Source organism: Rhinatrema bivittatum, unplaced genomic scaffold (assembly GCF_901001135.1).
Source record: "Rhinatrema bivittatum unplaced genomic scaffold, aRhiBiv1.1, whole genome shotgun sequence".
Classification (NCBI taxonomy): Eukaryota; Metazoa; Chordata; class Amphibia; order Gymnophiona; family Rhinatrematidae; genus Rhinatrema; species Rhinatrema bivittatum.
The window spans coordinates 61,787-82,609 of record NW_021821096.1 but is presented as its reverse complement, the minus strand read 5'-3'; the positions used below and the strand labels follow the sequence as shown (position 1 = coordinate 82,609).

The window sequence follows — 20,823 nt, the reverse complement described above, 5'->3', positions numbered from 1 at the left end:
ACTAGAAACTGAGATTTAAAGCAAATTGTAGGAAGTATTTTTTCATTTGGTGAACAATCAAGCTATGGAATCTGTTGCCAGAGGACATGGTTAAGGCAAGTAACATAGTGGGGCTCACAAAAGGACTGGACAAATTCCTGAAGAAAAAATTCATAAACAGTTATTAGCCAGGTAGACGGGAAAGCCAGCACTGTGAATGAGATTACAAGAAGCAGATCAACTACTGGGGATCTGCTGAGTACTTGTGACATGGACTGGCCAGTGTCAGAAAGAATGCTGGGCTTGATGGACCTTGGTATGACTCAGCATGTCACTTCTTATGTTCTTATCCCACTGAATATCTGGGATAAGTTAACTTGTCCACTTTCCAGCTTACTGAATATTAGCCTCATAGAATTACATATTTGATATTCTTCCCTTTGCTGAAAGAAAATATTACAATACAATGCAGTACAGTATTTTGGTCCTTCATACAAATGTAGTCTATCATACTTTATGGTCAATGAAAAAAGCCACAGTAAACCACAATATAATAAATACAAAAAATCTGAGCAATTAAATTACAGTTTGTTTATATAGCCAAGAGAAGAGATGAGTCTTGGGGCAGAAATGAGGAAATTGTTGACAAGGTGAAGAAACATAAGATAGGACATTTCAGAATTCAGTAATGAAGGCTGGCTTGATTACGAGACAGGTTTCAGAGAAGGAAGGAATTTAAATAGTGGAGGAAACCAAGTGTTAAAAATAGAAATTAGAAATACATTTCTCTGCCTTCTCTTTTCCCTACTTAAACCACTACTAAGGAAAGGGAATCATTTTGCCATTTCTTTCCTATTTATTTTCCTCCATTAATATTAACTAATATTTTTGTACTTTTGCTGTGTTTGTCAAGCAATGGGAGGACCGTCTGATTCAAATTCAGGAAACTATTGACGAATGGTTGAAAGTTCAAGCTCAGTGGCTTTACCTGGAACCCATATTCTCTCAGAAGACATCATGCCAACAGATGCCAGAAGAAGGACGTCTCTTTCAAACAGTAGACAGAAACTGGAAGGAGATCATGAAGCACTGTGTTAAGGATCCTAAGGTACTTTAGTAATGTGGAAATTATTATAGATCATAGTACTTATGAGGGAGTATACAATAAACTCCCTCAGACTACCTTAAGGGACCGGGCACAGCAGTCTTGGATGGTCTTTCTTAAGATTCAGACCCACAGGGAATCCTTGGTGGAGCCCTTCAACAGAGTATGAGACTGTAGGGCCTAGAAGGGTTAAGTGGGCCCTGAGGATCAGACAGAAACCTACTGTATTCTAAGACTTGCTACATTTAAGGACTGTGAGTAATCTAAGTTTAAGAGCTGCTACTTTTAAAGATTGTGAGTTGCTTGAAGTGAAGGTGAACTGCACTGTTGTGTGTTTTTTTTTTCACTGTAAATAAACTGCACTTAAGGAACATCCAAAGTGTGCATCCTTTTTTCTCTGGCTGTCTTCTAGCCACTACCGCTCGAGTTACCACAGTGCTTTACCTTTCTTGTCATCTAAATCTTTTAGCTACAAATTTATAATTGAAATAGTCATGTTGAATTGTGACCTACTTAGTATAGAATTATACAGTATTTATAACTAGTGTTTAAGAATTGTTATCCTTTTCTATTATAAATATCTTGTATGTGATTTGGTACATGAATATAGTTGATATTTTATATCTGTTCTCACAGGTACTTGCTGCAACTTCCTTGTCAGGTTTATTGGTAAAACTTCAAGACTGCAATGTTCTGCTGGATAAAATTATGAAAGGACTCAATGCTTACCTTGAGAAAAAACGTCTCTTCTTTCCTCGGTATGCTTCCTTCTCTCTATAATGACAATATTCATCTTTTGTTCACTGGTAATATTGCTCTTAATTTGTGGTGCAGTGCCTGTTATTTACTTTATCAGAGGTAATGCTTTAAACAATAATCTTTATTTATAAAGATGCAAAACCACACAAAACATCAAGATTACAAATTCACAAATGGTACAATTTCAATTAATAATATTATGATGCCATGTCCAACCTAGCTTATTAGTTAAGGGTAATAACCGCCGTACCATCAATTTACTGCATGCACTCTTTTCTCCAATTCCATCCTTTAGCATTTAGGGTTTCACAGTATTTATCCCATGCCCTTTTGAATTCCTTCACTGTTTTGGTTTTTACCAACTCCTTCGGAAGGGCATTTCAGGCATCCACCACGTTCTCTATGAAGAAATATTTTCTGACATTTGTTCTGAGGAGTCCTCCTTGGAGTTTCATTTTGTGACCCCTAGATCTGCTAATTTCTTTCCAACGGAAAAGGTTTGATCTTTGCACATCATTAAACCCTTTTAGGTATCTGAAGGTCTGTATCATATCACCCCTGCACCTCCTCTCTTCCAGGGTATACATATTCATAACCTTCAGTATCTCCTCATAGGCTATCTGATAATGACCCCCTCACCAGTTGGTAGCCCTTCTCTGGACCACCTCCATCCTGTCTCTATCCCTTTTGAGATAAAGGCTCCAGTACTCCAGGTGAGGCCTCGCCAAGGACCTGTACAAGGGCATCACCACCTCCTTTTTCTTGCTGGTTTATTCCTCTTTCTATGCATTCCAGCATTATTCTGGTTTAGCTATCATCTTCTCACACTGCATTGCCATTTTCAGATCGCCAAAAACTATCACCCCAAGATCCTACTCTTGGTCTGCCTTCTCCCCATCTCATATCGCTCTTTTGGATTACCACATTCCAGATGCATGACTCTTGGTATTGAATCCCATCTGTGAAATCTTCGGCCACTCTCAAGCCTTCGTAAATCACTTGTCCATTCCTTCTGTTGTATCTACTCTGTGGCAGGTCCTGTATCATCTGCAAATAGACACACTTTATCTTCTAATCCTTCCGCAATGTCGCTCACAAAGATATTGAACAGAACCAGTCCCAATATCGATCCCTGTGGCACTCCACTTAACATGGCTCTCTTTCAGAGTAGGTTCCATTTACCAGTACACGCTGTCTCCCATCAGTCAACCAGTTTGTAATCCACTCCACCACCTTGGCGCTCACTCCGAAGCTTCTCATTTTGTTCACAAGCCTCCTATGTGGGATGGTATCAAAAGCTTTGCTGAAATCCCAAATAGATGACATTGAGCACTCTTCTTTAATCCAATTCTCTGGTCATTGTTGTGTCCGTCGGTCTTAGATGGCTTCGTCCCGTTTGCCTCACTTTATTCACGGCTCCTCCTGCTTACCTAGGAAAGATGGCTACCACCATGTCTCAAGCCGACCTCTCTGGCGTCCCTGGAATGGCTATGGTGCAGCCTCCCGCCATTGCTCCTCCCAGGTACCTACTAAGGTGCGCGCGCAACCCACATCTTTGTACCACCCTTGGCGCGAACCTCGAGGGCATTCCATCATGCTGATGTCACGCCATCCGGGTATATTGCCTTCACCAGTTTGCTAGCTCTTTGAGTTAGCAAGGACTCAAATCTGTTCTTGTCTACGCTACTCTGCCGCTTCCGTGCTGCCAGAGGAAGCTCTCTCTCTGCCCTTCGGGGTATCTGCTAACCTGGGTACCCGCTCCTCGGGGGCCCTCTGCTTTATTTCAGGTGCCTTACAGGGAACAGGTACTCGCTCCTCGAGGGCCTGCTCTCCCTGCCTCTGTGCCTGTACCTTCTACAACATACCTGGTGGAATCGCATACCAACAGCAAACACCTAGTGAGTATTCTAACTCTCAGTCTATCTCATCCACAGTATCTTCTAGCTGGGAGACCTGCTGTGGAACCTCCTGACGTCATCAAGGAGAGAAGGGCTCCCTCTGCCGAGGTCCCTGAGACTGTAAGCACTCGACTGCCTCACCACTGCCACCTCTGGTGGCTCTCTTCACGCTGTCTAAAGAACTATTCTGTGTTTGGTGTCGTACGAGTCTAGCCCAGTGCTATGGCTCCTTACGGGGTTCCTCCCCGTGGGCATGGTCATCTCCACAGCACCCAAGGATCCACCAAAACACACTTAACCATAACAGTCATCCTATCAAAAAAATCAATCAGATTTGTCTGCAGGACCTTCCTCTGGTGAATCCATGCTGCCTCGGGTCCAGCAACTTACCAGATTTTAAATAGTTCAGTATCTTTTCTTTCAGCAGTGTCTCCATTAATTTTCCCCACCACTGAAGTGAGGCTAACCGGCCTGTAGTTTCCAGCCTCCTCTCTGCTACCACTTTTATGAAGCAGGACCACCAGCGCTCTTCTCCAATCTCGTGGCACCACTCCTGTTTCTAGGGATCTATTGAGCAGATCTTTCAGTGGACCCCGCCAGGACATCTCTGAGTTCTTGTAGTATCCTGGGATGTACCTCATGGACTTGTCCACATTCAGTTTTCCTAGCTTTTCCCAGACATACTCTTTTGTAAAGGGAGTAGTGTTAAGCCCATTCCCTTCTATTGTCTTGTCAACCAGCAATGGTCTTTTTCCAGGGTCTTATTTATTGAACACAGAACTGAAGAATTTGTTTAATATTTCTGCCATTTCCTTATCTGTCTAGGCACATTGCTCCTCGTCACTCTTCAATTTCACTATACCACTTCGGGCTTTTTCTTCTTTCTCTGTTTATCTGAAAAATGTTTGTCACCTCGCTTTACCTCTTTGCAATCCTTTCTTCTGCTTGACCTTTTGCTTTTCTGATTTCTTTCTTCATCTCCCTCAGTTTCACCAGATATTCTTCCCTGTGTTCCTCTTTTTGGGATCCTTTATACTTCCTGAGCACTGATGTTTTTGCCTTTATTTTTGCAGCTACCTCCTTTGAGAACCAAATTGGTATCTTTTTCTTGAACTTTTGCTTGCTTATCTAACAGATTTGTTGCCTTTGTAATAGCTCCTTTTAATTAGCCCAATGTTGTTCCACCTCACCCTTTTTTCTCCCAGCCTTCTAGTTCTTCCTTCAGGTTACATCCCCATTTTGTCAGAGTCAGTATCTTTGAAATTCAAAATTCAGGTCTTTGTGTGACTTCTTGGTATTATTTTTTTTTAAACTGTATTTATTGGTATTTCAGGGTAATATAACATATCAACCAACAAACAACAACAACCATCACCTGATATTACCCCCCTCTTCCTCCCCCCTCCCGCCCTCCCACCCTTCCCCTTGTCCATGGAGTCACAAAGAGGAGAAGAATAAATAGAATGTTCCTGTGACTAGTGTTGGGTAAAGATGAGCTGTAACATTCAATGTGACTGCTTCTGAGCGGCGGGCAGGATGTTTACATCCCCTTTTCTCTGATATTGAATCCTGGTGCCAGGCGCCATGGGTCAAATAGAGGTCCAACGTGCGGGTCCAGGTAAGCTGTAAAGGCAGCCCAAATTAAAGAGGTATTTAAAAACTTCTTTGGCATGGCTTTCGTAAGGAGGGCATGCTCCATAGAGCAGAGATGTACCATTCTTTTGAACCAATGTTCGTGGCTAGGACTATGAGATTGTAACCAAGTTGTTGGGTTGATTCGCTTCCCCACGAGGCCGGCCTTCATGATATATAGTTTAATTGGGGTGGATAAATTTAATTGGGGGGGGGATCCACCCCAAATAACCAGAGGTTGGGGTTGAGAGGCAAAGTTTGTTTCAAAAAAGTTGAGCAAGCGGTACACACTTGCCTCCAAAATTGGGATATTACCACACAATCCCAGAAACAGTGGAAATAGGTGCCGTCCTCGCTGGCGCACTTAGGACATTGAGTGGACTGGGTAATTTTCATTTGTTTTGCCCATATGGGCGTTATATAGCTTTGCCAAAGAAATTTGTAATGCATTTCATGCAGTATAACATTCTCAGATACTACAGGCAATTCTTTGAAACATTTCTTAAAGTCAGTAAGTGTTAGTGAAAAAAGGCCCCAAGCTGTCCATTTAGCATAGATAGAGTTTTATATCTGTGGGTCCACTAGGTCCATAATCTCTTTGTAATAATGAGAAACAGTAGGTTTCCTAACCTTCTGTACTTGTACAAAATCCCTTAGCTTTGGAACTTCTGGGGTCTCTGCAAGAAGGGGGTCTCATGGACCTTATAAAATGTGTAACCTGAAGGTACACATAGAGGTCAGAGTCTGGTAGCGGAAAACGTTGTTTGAGCAAGTTAAAAGGTGATAGGGTCTGAGACGCCCTGTCATATAAATCCGAAATAAAGGTGAGCCCCAGTTTTTCCCAACGATGACAGACACCCCCCCCCCCCCCCTTTTTCCCGGGAGGAACAATAGTGTCCAGTAATGGTAATGAGCAAGGTTAAGCTGCTCGGTACATGCCCTATTCTACAGAACATTTTCCAAGCTTTCCGACATGTACGAAGCAATTCCTGTGGTTTATGTGAGGGGGAAGCATTGGGATGTCAAGTTGTAATAGAGGATTTAGGGACGTCACCCAATACCATTCTAACAGGTGCTTATGCGGGGAGATCGTTGCCGTGGAAAAGAGCCAATCTTTTATATATCATATGCTGCATGCTAAGTTGTACATTGGTAGATTTGGGCAACCTAGGCCTCCTCTTTCCGGAGGGTTAGTGAGGATTTCCATGGATAAACGGGCTCTCTTTCCACGCCACAAGAACGATCGAAGGGCCTGAAGTATCGTGTTGTGGTCTCTTTTTGTGATCCAGAGGGGTGCCAGCTAAATAATGTATAACCACTTGGGGGCTAATATCATGTTAAAGAGCTGTTTGTGTCCTAATAATGATAAAGGGAGTGGTGTCCACCCTCGCAGAGTGGTGAGCGTATGAGTCACAAGGGTTTGTATATTAGCTTTGTACAAATTTCTCACCAGGATATGTATGCCCAGGTATTTTAGATTGTCCGACACCCACCTGAGTGGAAAAAACCCCTGCCAAGTTGCTTGTAGTTTCCCCATAATATCAATGACCTCAGACTTGCCCTGATTGACCCTAAGGCCTGCGAAATGGCCAGATTCATGCTGAATGTCCAGTACCGCTTGCAGCGAGTGTTGGGGTTGGGTGACAAACACCAATAAATCATTGGCAAAGGTGGCTATTTTGAAAATATGATGTGGACCGTCAAATCCTTTCACCTCCCTGCACGCATCAATTTTCCGCAATAGGGGGTCTGTTGATAGTATGTACAACAAGGGGGACAGTGGACACCCCTGGCGGACACCACTCTGGATCTTGACCTCTCCTGATAAACAACCGTTGGCAAGTATGCGCGAGGTTGGGTTATCATATAGTAATGAAATATATTGAAAGAATTCACCTCAAAGGCCAAACTGTTGCAAGACCGAAAAGAGGTAAGGCCATGCTACTCAGTCAAATGCCTTCTTCAAGTCAAATCCAATAGCCAAAGCTGGGATATCTTGACTTTGGCAAATAGTCATAGCAGTGAGCAGTTTAATAACATTTGCCTGAGGTTTGCGTCCCCGGACAAAATCCACTTAGTGTGGGGAGATCAGGTGTAGGTGGATTACATTCAGTCGTTCAGCGAGGACCTTTGCTAAAATTTTTTGATCGCAATTTAGCAGTGATATGGGTCTGTAGGATTCGACAGATCCTTGCCCGGCTTAGGGAGAACTACAATGTGTACCTCCTTGAAGGGGGCTGGAAAGTGTTGTTGTGTTAGCCCCTCTGTGAAGTATTTTGTCAGTGGTGTCCTGATGTGCTGAAGTAGTAGTTTGTAAAAATCATACGAGAACCCGTCCGGGCCAGGGGATTTGCTGGTTTGAGCGGCCGAGATGGCTTGTGAAACCTCATATGTCTGGATGGGCCAGTTTAGAAAATCAAGTTGTGAGGCCAAGAGCATGGGGAGAGCCAGGTCCCGGAAGAAAAACTCCCCCCCCAAGGATTCAGGAGTATACAGAGTGTTGTAAAACTGCCGAAAAACTTCGCTTATCTCAGTTTCTTTGGTGACGAACCCCCAGGAGTGCGTCTTCAAATGAGCAATAAACAACTTTGGCCTGTGGACTTTCGTTAAGTTTGCCAGCAAGCAATCGGGTTTGTTTCCAAATTTAAATAAATGTTGCTGTCCCTTTTGTAAATAAAATTGGGCTCTGAGGTCCAGAAGGGTGTTCAGTCGACCCAGTACACTATAAAATTCTTTCCTATTACTGTGAGAATTTCGTTGTATTAGCGCCCTCTTTGCTTGCTGTAGCTTTACTTTGAGGTGCAAAATATTCTTATGTAGCTGTTTATTGCGAGAGTGGACATATGCTATAATTTCGCCCCGGAGTACCGCTTTTCCTTTGTCCCAGAAGAGATGAGGCTGATCTGCATGCTGTTGGTTATTTTTAGCGTAGTCTTTCCATTTTTTTCTCAGAAAAGCTTGAAAGCATGCATCGTCCTTGAGAAAAACAGGGAATCTCCAAAGGCGGGTAGCTTGTGTGGATGTCTGGTATTTCGATGGTTGCAGAAGCTACCCTGAAAAGATGTTCTGGGAAGTTAGAATATAATCAATGCTTGACAGCGTACCATGGGATCTCGAAATGTGAGTGTAATCCCGTTCATTAGGATGAAGCGTGCGCCACACATCCAGGAGGTCAAGGTGGTGGCAGTGATAGGCTACTCCTTTTTTCCTCTTTCCGGCTGAGTGCAGTTGAGGGGGGCTTTTATCTAGAGAAGTGTCATGAACACATTTAAAATCTTCTAAGACATAAAGTGTGCCATGAGTATGTATGTGAAGTAAATTGCTCAGGTTCTCAAAGAATGCATGATTGTAGTCGTTCGGGGCGTAAACGTTTGGGGCGTAAACGTCTGGAGGTGGTCCAGAGAAGGGCGACCAAAAGGGTGAATGGTCTTCATCGAATGACTTATGAGGAGAGATTGAAGAATCTAAATATGTACACCCTAGAGGAAAGGAGGAGCAGAGGTGACATGATACAGACTTTCAGAACTTGAAAGGTTTCAATGATCCAAAGACAACGACAAACCTTTTCCATCAGAAAAAAATCAGCAGAACCAGGGGTCACGATTTGAAGTTCCAGGGAGGAAGACTCAGAACCAATATCAGGAAGTATTTCTTCCCAGAGAGGGTGGTGGATGCCTGGAATGCCCTTCCAGAGGAAGTGGTGAAGACCAGATCTGTGAAGGACTTCAAAGGGGCGTGGGATAAACACTGTGGATCCATAAAGTCTAGAGGACATGAATGAAGAGTGGGTGGCTTGCGGGAATGACGGCTACTGCCTGGAGATAATACCCCTATTCAATAAACATACACATGGTTAATGCAACTCCAACATTGCTCTAAGCTTCAACGGCAAGAGGAAACGTGGAAAAAGATTTGCATTCACAAAAAAGCGGGGAGTAGCTTGCTTGTTACGGCAGTTACTACCCCAAACCAAATAAGCCTGATACTTCACTTTCAATGCATATCCAGCATAGCTCTCTGCTTCAACGGCAGGGGAGAAAGACTAATACTTCACTTTCAATGCATATTCAGCATAACTCTCTGCTTCAACGGCAGGGGAGAAAGTCAGATACTTCACACATATCCAGCATAGCTCTCTGCTTCAACGGCAGGGGAGAAAGTCTGATACTTCACTTTCAATGCATATTCAGCATAACTCTCTGCTTCAATGGCAGGGGGAATGAAGAAAAGTGGATCTAGATACAGACAACAACCAACAAGGTCTGAATTATTTAGACTGGTTAAACAAATAAGCATGGGTATAGCTTGCTTATTGCGGCGGTTACTACCCCAAACTAATTAAGCTAGATATTTCACTTAGAGGCAGTTCTAACACTGCTCTCTACATTAATGGTGGGGGTGGAAGGGAAATAGAATAAAAAGGTTACTAAGAGCCAAGAGTAACAGATAAGTATGAGAAAAAAAAAAGTGCAAAACTTGCTGGGCAGACTGGATGGGCCGTTTGGTCTTCTTCTGCCGTCATTTCTATGTTTCTATATATGTTTCTATATGGTGACGGGCTTGCTATTCCATACCCCGAGCAGGATGATAAAGCGTCCCCCTCGGTCAGGGATAGTTAGTGGACTTGCTAATCGATATCACTACCCCCGCTTTCCTGTGAACCACCGCAGTGTACACACATGTACCCACCCATTCCCTATGGAGCTTTTTGCTCTCAGGGTCCGTGAAATGTGTTTCTTGGATACATGCTATATCAGCGTGCAAATGTTTGAGGTGGGACAAGACCTTTTTCCGCTTTACCGAGGTACCCAATCCGTTTACATTCCAGGATATGAGTCTAGACATTACTGTTTGTATAGTGTACTATGTGGCCAATATTGAAACCACTTGAAGGGGAGGTTCCCAGCCTAGCCTCCCCTTTTCCTACTTCCAAGCCGCTCCCAGAAGATGAAAGTGAGTCACATCGTGAACCACAACAGAAGGTGATACAGTAAACTTGCCTACACCATAAGATGCACAGCCTTCGAAAGTCAGGAAACAAAGTGATGAAAACTATTGCTCGTTCTCCTCCTTCCCCAACCCACCTCTCTTCCACCCCCTTCTCCTCCCATCCCTCCTTTCCCCCACTTCCTAGTCCCCTCCCTTCCCTACGTCCCTGACGTTCCCTCCCAACCTTCCCTTCCCCCCCCTTCCCCCCCCCTTCCCTTGACCCACCCTTCCCCTGTCCCTTCTCCCCTTGCCAGTGTGCATCCCCTGTCTCCCTTGGGTCCCCAGAATCTTTGGAGATAAGAGAGCCACAAAACCCTGTACCAGTACTTCCCCAAGATTTCAATATGTTTCAATTCACATACAACCCAACTACTGAAAACTTATAAAACTAAAAAACCCAACTTGATAAGTATACAAAACCCTCTGCTTTTGTCCTTGTTGTTTCGCAAGCTCCTATTAGGTATTCTTGCTTCTCCCTGTTGTGCTTCATTCCGATCTTGGCTTTCCGGATCTTGCAGGCTCCTTCAGGTGTCCGTAAGCGCTGTTATGAATGCCCGTGCACTTGTTGCAGTTTCAAAGGTTTTCCATACTCCTTTGTATTCCACCCTTAAGCTAGCTGGGTATTGTAAGTTGAATTTAATATGTCTATTATGCAGATCTGCGCAGACTTGTGAGAATTCCCTCCTCTTCTGTGAGACACTGGTGGAGTAGTCCTGGAATATCAGAATTCTTTTCCCTTCATTCATAAGGGAAGACTTCTTTCTATAAGCCTGTAATATTGCAGCTTTGTGCCCAAAGTTTAGAAATCTTGCAATGAGGACTCTAGGGCATGTAGCATCCGGATTACTTACACCCAAGCAGTGTGCGTGCTCCACATGACAGCTACCCTGAAGCTGCGCTAGGCCCAGTTCCAGCAGCAACCATCCCTCCAACAAAGAATGAATGTCCCTGTCCGTATAAGTTTCAGCAAAGCCCACAAAACGTAAATTATTCCGTCGAGACCTATTTTCTAGGTCATCTACCTTTTGTTCCAGGGCTTGCATTTGCTGTTCCATCGCCATTTGTTTTTGCTTCATAGCCTGTGCTTCATCCTCTATTTCAGACACTCTCTTTTGTGTGTCCTCTACTTGCTGCTTTATGGTCTGCAGCATTTCATTCCCAGAGGCTAATTGGGTCGAAAGTTCCAGGAATCTACTGTCCAGGGCTTTAACCACAGCAGCTGTGACCTCCTCAACCAGCCCTCCGAGGTTGCTGCTACCCGTGAGGAGGAGGAGGCCCATCGGCCATTTTAGCTTCCCTCACCTTGCTGACTGTTTTCTTCTCTCTCAGGGGTTCCGTTGCCATTTCCCCTGCACCGCGGAGCAAAAACACTTCTATGGAGGTCTGGGAAGCCACGGGTCTGCCTTGAAGAGGACCGTGAGTCAAAACAGAGGGTAAGAATAGCGTTTCTTGGAGGAAGCACCGGGAGCGTGCGAGTGTTGCTGCTCACTCGCTCATCAGGGCGTGGCTTCTCCACTTCTTGGTATTATATTTGCAAAATCAAACCATACCGTCTGATGATCACTTGTACCTAGGTGGGCACCTGTCTGGACATTATAGACATTTTCCCTGTTTGTGAGCACTAGGTCCAGGATTACACCATGCCTCATGGGATACATTACTATTTGTTTGAGCATAGCCCCTTGGAGGGTATCCAGTATCTCTCTACTTCTTGTAGATTCCACAGAAGGGATACTCCAGTCCACATCCAGCAGATTAAAATCTCCATTGAGCAACACTTCTCCCTTCTTTCCCATCTTTTTGATGTCTTTGATTAGATCTCTGTCTAGCTCTTCTGACTGAATTGGAGGCCTATAGACCACACTGATGTAAATGGAAGCTTCATCTTTTTTTTTTTTTGATAGTCCATAATGCTTCTTCTTTACCCCACATTCCATGCTTTTCAATTGCTTGGATATTGCTTCTGACATAAAGTGCTACTCCTCCCCTTTTCTGTTCTCTCTGTCCTTCCTTAATAAGTTATAGCTCGGGGTTGCTATATCCCAGTCATGTGACTTTGTAAATCATGTTTTTGTAACAGCAACAATGTCCAGATCCTCTTCCACATTAGAGCCTGCAGGTCTGGGATTTTATTGCCCAGAAAATGAGCATTTGTGCTCAAAACTTTCCAGCTTCCCTCCTTCAGGTTACTGCTCTGCTTGGTCTTCTTTTGTACCTTATTCAGCTGACTTATGTTATCCCCTTCATCCATTTCTTTGAGATTTGGGGGGGGGGGGGGGAGGGTGACATTCCAGTTCCCTTCAGCCATCCCCGTCCTCTAGTTTAAATGTCTTTTGGCATAGGATTTGAATTTATCACTTAGGATCTTTTTTCCTGCCACAGACATATGTAATGTAATTACACAAAGGGTATATTGAATACAACTCTCTATGAACTTGTCATAAAATTACACAAATTTAGAGAGCCAAATTATATATAGTAAACATACAAAATTTATTTAAATTCACCCACAACCTATGTAAACAATAAAAACTAAGCTAGCACACTCACACATTCATACCAACACATTAAAAAATATGTTCATTGAGATATCACATACAAAATGTAGTCTCTTGCCACGAATATATTACACATATGTATTTTCTTTACAAACAATCAACAATGTAAATCTTATCTATTGCCATAAATTTCTTAAACTAAGATGTATAATTCCTGATGTCCGACAAAAGTAGATCACAAGATCTCTTCGTTTCACTCCTCACATGAGGGGCTTCCTCAGGGACCAATGTAATTCACATATATTGCATATGCAGACGCGCTGCAATAAACCAATATAACAGGGATTAACCTCCAACTTAATCTGAAAAACCTTTTTCACCCATAACCAATGAAAATATCTCTTCAATTTTTCAACTCCAAACTTTAACCATTAAAACCCTACCCAATTCACCATCACCGAACTTCAAAATTATCTCCTAATTCCCTTTTTAACCCTATCCTTTAACCATGCCCGTTACAATCAAAACAATGAAAACACAATTTTTTCTTCTTTTTTTTCCTCTTAACCTATACTGAACCACCTGACAAACTCAGGTCAAATATATATCACGACCACACCTACCTTGAGTTATAAATATCCAAGTGTTTTACTTCATTAAGTTCTTATAAACGCCATCCTTCACAATGTTTTCGATACCTCTAGGGCCATCAATCCAAACACTTCCTTGTTTCACAGCATGTCACGCGGTGTTCCCGCTAATTGTTACAAACTGATACTGACTTCAATCCTTTTCATGAATCTTATAAGACACACCAACCCGTGCTCTCAAAGAACATATCCTGCAACGATATAACCCACAAATTGTTTCTTATACCTAAAGAACTTGCTTACCATTCACCACCAACTGCTGCAATGCACAGGAAACCTTCCAATACTCACGTTCAGACCGGAGGTGACGTACCACGTCGTCACTCACTGATGAATGAAAGTAATGCTGATTCAAACAACTTTATATGAAGCGAACACAGATAATTGGACGCACTTGCCAATTATCTGATCACAGCCTCAACATAATGTGCGAATAACAAACCACCCCAGTCCACTTTTATCCTAATCAGAACCCAATAGACCTTGCTGGAACTATTCAACTACCCACCTCTTAATAAATGCATTCCATTCTATTGGACCATTAAGTCCTGACGGGATCACAGTCTGCCAACTAAAGATAAATTGTTGTTCAATCTTTCTTAACATGAGGGATAAATCTCCCCCATGTTGAAGGGTTACTTGCTTGATCACAAAAAAACGAATATCTTCCACAGTGTGGCTTCTCTCAATCCAATGACTTACTAAAGGAGCATGTTCCCGCGATGCCTTAATACGGCTCCGATGCTCAACAATACGACAACGAATGGAGCGCGTCGTTTGTCCTATGTAGATTAAATTACACGGACAAATGATAGCGTATACCACTCCACTAGTATTGCAATCAAACAGCCTTGGAATTTTATAGGGAAATTTCAAATGAGAATGACAAAACATTTGACACCGCAGCGTCAAAGGACAAACCGAACACGACCCACAAGGCACTTGTCCATATATCAAACCTGAATCACCCAATATCTTACCCCCCTTAAGTTTATCGTGCAAAGTTTGACGTTTTTTCATGGCGAATACAGGATTCTCCATGAAACAAGGAATAGTTGACAGGATGTGCCAATGGCTTAACACTATATCTTTTATCTGAGTACTCTTCATGGAAAATGGAATGGTACAAATCATCCGGTTTAAAGTCTCTTTTGGATTATAAATCAACAAATTGTCCCTGTTTGAATATAATGCACGTTTGTAGGCTTTTTTTATAACAGACTTAGAATACCCTCTAGCTATAAATCTATCCTGTAACTGAGATGCCTGAATTTTAAACTCGGTAGTGGAAGTACATAAACGGCGATATCGTAAGAATTGACTTATAGGGATGTTATCCTTCAATTGTTTCGGATGAAAACTACGGTAATGTAAAAGTGTGTTTCTATCCGTACTTTTCCTGTACACCGTAGTGTCCAACTTCTTTCCATGAACAAAAACCTGCATGTCCAAAAACGTCACAGAATGTTTATGTTTAACCACAGTGAATTTTAAATGTTGATCCCAAGAGTTCAATAAATTCAAAAATATTTCTAACTGTACCCCATTACCACTCCAGATGAAAAATAAATCATCGATATAGCGTTTCCAACATACTATATGTCGAAATGAATCAGATTTATAGACCCATTTACTTTCAAAATTTGCCACGTATAACCCTGCTACACTGGGAGCCATCGGCGACCCCATGGGGATACCTTGAGTCTGTAAAAAGTAATCCGCCTGAAAACTAAAACAATTCTGGGTTAAAGCAACTTCTGCGATAGTCATCAAAAAATGTATTTTCCTTTGCGGTATATCAAGCTTCACTAACTCCCCTTCAATTACTTGTAAAGCTTCCCTTTGGGGTATACTGGTGTATAACGAGGATATATCCGCAGTAAGTAAAATCCAATTTGATTGTATATCCGGCAGACTTGTCAACTGATTAATAAAATCAGTGGAATCTTTAACATATGAAGGTACACACTGTACCAGAGGTTTCAAATAATGATCAATCATCTGCGCAAGGGGCTCCAAAACAGTCCCTATTCCCGCCACAATCGGTCGCCCGGGCGGGTTTATCAATGTTTTGTGGATCTTTGGTAAAATGTACAGATGGGCCGTAGTAGGAAATGATACCTGCAAAAAGCGATGTTCTTTATTGGTGATAATTTTTTCCTTATTCGCCTTTTCTAAAATTTCCATAACTTGCTGATGCAACACAGGCGTAGGATTTTCATCCAATTTTCTATATGCCTGTCTGTCAGATAATTGACGATGCACTTCATTTTCATAATCCCTCTGATTCATGACTACGACAGCACCCCCCTTATCCGCAGCCATTATCCGTATAGAACTATCTTCCCGCAAAATTTTCATAGCTTGCCATTGTTCCTTCGAGAGATTGTATTTAATAAAATCTCTCTGGCCTTCCATTTGATCTAAATCTCGAAGTACCAAACTTTGAAAAGTTTGAAGCAAGTGGCTAGGGGGAATAGGTGGAATCCATTTTGAAGGTTTGTAAAGCCCATCTCTATTGCTTGATCTTGCCTCATCCTTAAAAAACTCCTTAATATGGAGGCGTCTAAAAAATTTTTGGAGTTCAACCCGGGTCACAAACGAATCATATCGACAGGCAGGACTAAATGAGAAACCTTTATTTAACACCTCTAACATAGGTTTAGTCAAAACTTTATCAGACAAATTAAACACAGAGGTATCACTCATAACACCTGTGCCATGGTCTATCGACGCAGATTGTAGTTGGCACTGTACGGTCTGTTTTTTTGAAACCTGGACCCCCGTGTTCCCCTGTTTCCTCGGGCCCGCTGCTCTAAAAAATGAGAATCAGTGTGTTGATGGGACTCATGACTAGCATTGGAACTTTCCCCCTCTGCAAACCTTACCTGTCGCTTCTCTTTATTTTTCTCTTTTTGTATATCTTCATCTGTGGAATCCTCGGATGAAGAAAAGTCACCCTTTCTTTGGCTGAATCTCTGTTTTCTATTAACTTGCATCCAGTGGTATACATAACCACCATTATAATCCTTCTCGTCTCGATAAAATTTGCTGATTTTTATTTTTCTTGTTTCTTCACGATACTCATCTAATTGTTTTTGTAGCTCACTCATCTGATTAGATAATGTATCTGTTGACAGATCATTCTGAATTTTTTCCAATTCAAAAAAGCCTACAAACGTGCATTATATTCAAACAGGGACAATTTGTTGATTTATAATCCAAAAGAGACTTTAAACCGGATGATTTGTACCATTCCATTTTCCATGAAGAGTACTCAGATAAAAGATATAGTGTTAAGCCATTGGCACATCCTGTCAACTATTCCTTGTTTCATGGAGAATCCTGTATTCGCCATGAAAAAACGTCAAACTTTGCACGATAAACTTAAGGGGGGTAAGATATTGGGTGATTCAGGTTTGATATATGGACAAGTGCCTTGTGGGTCGTGTTCGGTTTGTCCTTTGACGCTGCGGTGTCAAATGTTTTGTCATTCTCATTTGAAATTTCCCTATAAAATTCCAAGGCTGTTTGATTGCAATACTAGTGGAGTGGTATACGCTATCATTTGTCCGTGTAATTTAATCTACATAGGACAAACGACGCGCTCCATTCGTTGTCGTATTGTTGAGCATCGGAGCCGTATTAAGGCATCGCGGGAACATGCTCCTTTAGTAAGTCATTGGATTGAGAGAAGCCACACTGTGGAAGATATTCGTTTTTTTGTGATCAAGCAAGTAACCCTTCAACATGGGGGAGATTTATCCCTCATGTTAAGAAAGATTGAACAACAATTTATCTTTAGTTGGCAGACTGTGATCCCGTCAGGACTTAATGGTCCAATAGAATGGAATGCATTTTATTAAGAGGTGGGTAGTTGAATAGTTCCAGCAAGGTCTATTGGGTTCTGATTAGGATAAAAGTGGACTGGGGTGGTTTGTTATTCGCACATTATGTTGAGGCTGTGATCAGATAATTGGCAAGTGCGTCCAATTATCTGTGTTCGCTTCATATAAAGTTGTTTGAATCAGCATTACTTTCATTCATCAGTGAGTGACGACGTGGTACGTCACCTCCGGTCTGAACGTGAGTATTGGAAGGTTTCCTGTGCATTGCAGCAGTTGGTGGTGAATGGTAAGCAAGTTCTTTAGGTATAAGAAACAATTTGTGGGTTATATCGTTGCAGGATATGTTCTTTGAGAGCACGGGTTGGTGTGTCTTATAAGATTCATGAAAAGGATTGAAGTCAGTATCAGTTTGTAACAATTAGCGGGAACACCGCGTGACATGCTGTGAAACAAGGAAGTGTTTGGATTGATGGCCCTAGAGGTATCGAAAACATTGTGAAGGATGGCGTTTATAAGAACTTAATGAAGTAAAACACTTGGATATTTATAACTCAAGGTAGGTGTGGTCGTGATATATATTTGACCTGAGTTTGTCAGGTGGTTCAGTATAGGTTAAGAGGAAAAAAAAGAAGAAAAAATTGTGTTTTCATTGTTTTGATTGTAACGGGCATGGTTAAAGGATAGGGTTAAAAAGGGAATTAGGAGATAATTTTGAAGTTCGGTGATGGTGAATTGGGTAGGGTTTTAATGGTTAAAGTTTGGAGTTGAAAAATTGAAGAGATATTTTCATTGGTTATGGGTGAAAAAGGTTTTTCAGATTAAGTTGGAGGTTAATCCCTGTTATATTGGTTTATTGCAGCGCGTCTGCATATGCAATATATGTGAATTACATTGGTCCCTGAGGAAGCCCCTCATGTGAGGAGTGAAACGAAGAGATCTTGTGATCTACTTTTGTCGGACATCAGGAATTATACATCTTAGTTTAAGAAATTTATGGCAATAGATAAGATTTACATTGTTGATTGTTTGTAAAGAAAATACATATGTGTAATATATTCGTGGCAAGAGACTACATTTTGTATGTGATATCTCAATGAACATATTTTTTAATGTGTTGGTATGAATGTGTGAGTGTGCTAGCTTAGTTTTTATTGTTTACATAGGTTGTGGGTGAATTTAAATAAATTTTGTATGTTTACTATATATAATTTGGCTCTCTAAATTTGTGTAATTTTATGACAGACATATGTAAGCCATCTTTGACATAGAGCCTTTTACTGTTCCATACATGGCCCCAGCCCCCAATATATACAAAACTTTGTTCCTTACATCAGGTTTTGAGCCGTGCATTGAAGTTATCTGTATGGCTTAGCCTCTCTCTTTCTCCTTTCCATGAACAGGTAACACTTCTGAAAAGGCAATAGTCTTTGTCATGTGTCTAATCTGCTTCACCAAGTCTGGAAATCTCTCGGTACCACTTGAATGCTGTTTCTAGCAAGGTCGTTGGTTTCCAGATGGATGATAATATCAACTTCAGAGTCCATACTTTTTTCTTTGATTGCATTGACTATTTGAATAACATTTTTACCAGCCGATGATCCCAGAAGGCTTTTAACTATAGTGTTCCCTTCAAAAAGAGTTCTCAAATTAGTGCCTCTGATGACTGAGTCACCCAACACAATAAGCTTTTTCTTATGGTTACTGATTGAGAGAATTTCCAAATTCTGCACAGAAAATGGCAGAGGAGACTCTGGCATGCCACGAATGGAGCACACCGTTTGCGGTGAAGATGAAGGCTCCCAGCGCACTGGTCACGATGAAGATGAAGGCCCTGGCATGCTGCAAATGGAGCACACCATTTGCGGTGAAGATGAAGGCCACCAGCACGCTGGTTGCGATGAAGATAAGAACATAAGAACATAAGAAGATGCCATACTGGGTCAGACCAAGGGTCCATCAAGCCCAGCATCCTGTTTCCAACAGTGGCCAATCCAGGCCATAAGAACCTGGCAAGTACCCAAAAACTAAGTCTATTCCATGTTACCGTTGCTAGTAATAGTGGTGATTATTATCTAAGTCAACTTAATTAATAGCAGATAATGGACTTCTTGTCCAAGAACTTATCCAATCCTTTTTTAAACACAGCTATACTAACTGCACTAACCACATCCTCTGGCAACAAATTCCAGAGTTTGATTGTGCGTTGAGTGAAAAAGAACTTTCTCCGATTAGTTTTAAATGTGCCACATGCTAACTTCATGGAGTGCCCCCTAGTCTTTCTATTATCCGAAAGAGTAAAAAAACGATTCACATCTACCCGTTCTAGACCTCTCATGATTTTAAAAACCTCTATCATATCTCCCCTCAGCCGTCTCTTCTCCAAGCTGAAAACTCCTAACCTCTTTAGTCTTTCCTCATAGGGGAGCTGTTCCATTCCCTTTATCATTTTGGTAGCCCTTCTCTGTACCTTCTCCATTGCAATTATATCTTTTTTGAGATGCGGCGACCAGAATTGTACACAATATTCAAGGTGCGGTCTCACCATGGAGCGATACAGAGGCATTATGACATTCTCCGTTTTATTCACCATTCCCTTTCTAATAATTCCCAACATTCTGTTTGCTTTTTTGACTGCCCCTGGCGCGCCATTCGTGGTGAAGATGAAGGCCTTGGCATTCTGCAAATGGAGCGCATGCACCCTTCATGGCGAACATGAAGGCCCCTGCGTGCCTCGGGTTGCACTCCACTCGTGGCAAAGATGAAGGCCCTAGTGAGCATGAATGTATTTAGAGAGGTGTGAGGAGGGAGAGGGAAGGGGGTGTGAGAAGGGAAAGGGTGTATGAGAGAGAGGAGGGAGAGGGGAGGATGAGAGATGAGGGGGTGAGAGAGAGAGCAGGGGGAGGGGGTGAGAGACAGAGAGCAGGGGGGTGAGCAGGAGGGTGTGAGAGAGAGCAGGGGCATGTGAGAGAGACCAGGGAGGGTAAGCAGGGGGGGGGGGTGAGAGATAGCAGGGGGGTGTTTGAGTGTGGGTGCCAGAGAGCGGGAGCCTATAAGAGGAGATTGTGAAGGAGTGTGTATGTGTGTGAGAGATTGGGAGCTGGTGTGTATGAAAAAGGGATCCTGTGTATGTGAGAGTGCTGGCCTGTGTGAAGGGATTGTGTATGTGTGAGGGAGAGCCTATGTGAAGGAGTGCGTGAGAGAGAGACATAGGTAGCCTGTGTGAGGGTATATGCGTGAGAGAGAAAGGGAGCTTGTGAGAGTGTGCATGCAAGAGAGAGGGAGCCTGTATGAGGGTGTGTGTATGTGCACTAGAGAAAGGGAGCATGTGTGTGAGAGAGAAGAGGGACAGAGGGAACCTGTGTGAAGGGCAGTTCTGAGAACGGGGTCAAACTCTGGGAGTGGAGATAGAGTGGAAGGGGTTGAGCCTAGAGATGGAGGGGAAAGATACTGGCAGGTGGAGGAGTT

At 42.4% G+C, this 20,823-nt stretch overlaps 1 protein-coding gene across 1 annotated transcript in view; it reads left to right on the top strand.

Annotated features, from left to right (window-relative positions):
- The window catches only part of LOC115082450 (dynein heavy chain 12, axonemal-like), a gene marked incomplete at its 3' end in the record, with an annotated part of 97,203 nt that overhangs the window by 24,845 nt on the left and 51,535 nt on the right, over nt 1–20,823 (top strand). The window contains exons 2-3 of the mRNA XM_029586680.1: nt 893–1,087; nt 1,721–1,842. Of these exons, the coding sequence (XP_029442540.1) occupies nt 893–1,087; nt 1,721–1,842 (317 nt within the window). The remainder of the gene's footprint in view (nt 1–892; nt 1,088–1,720; nt 1,843–20,823) is intronic.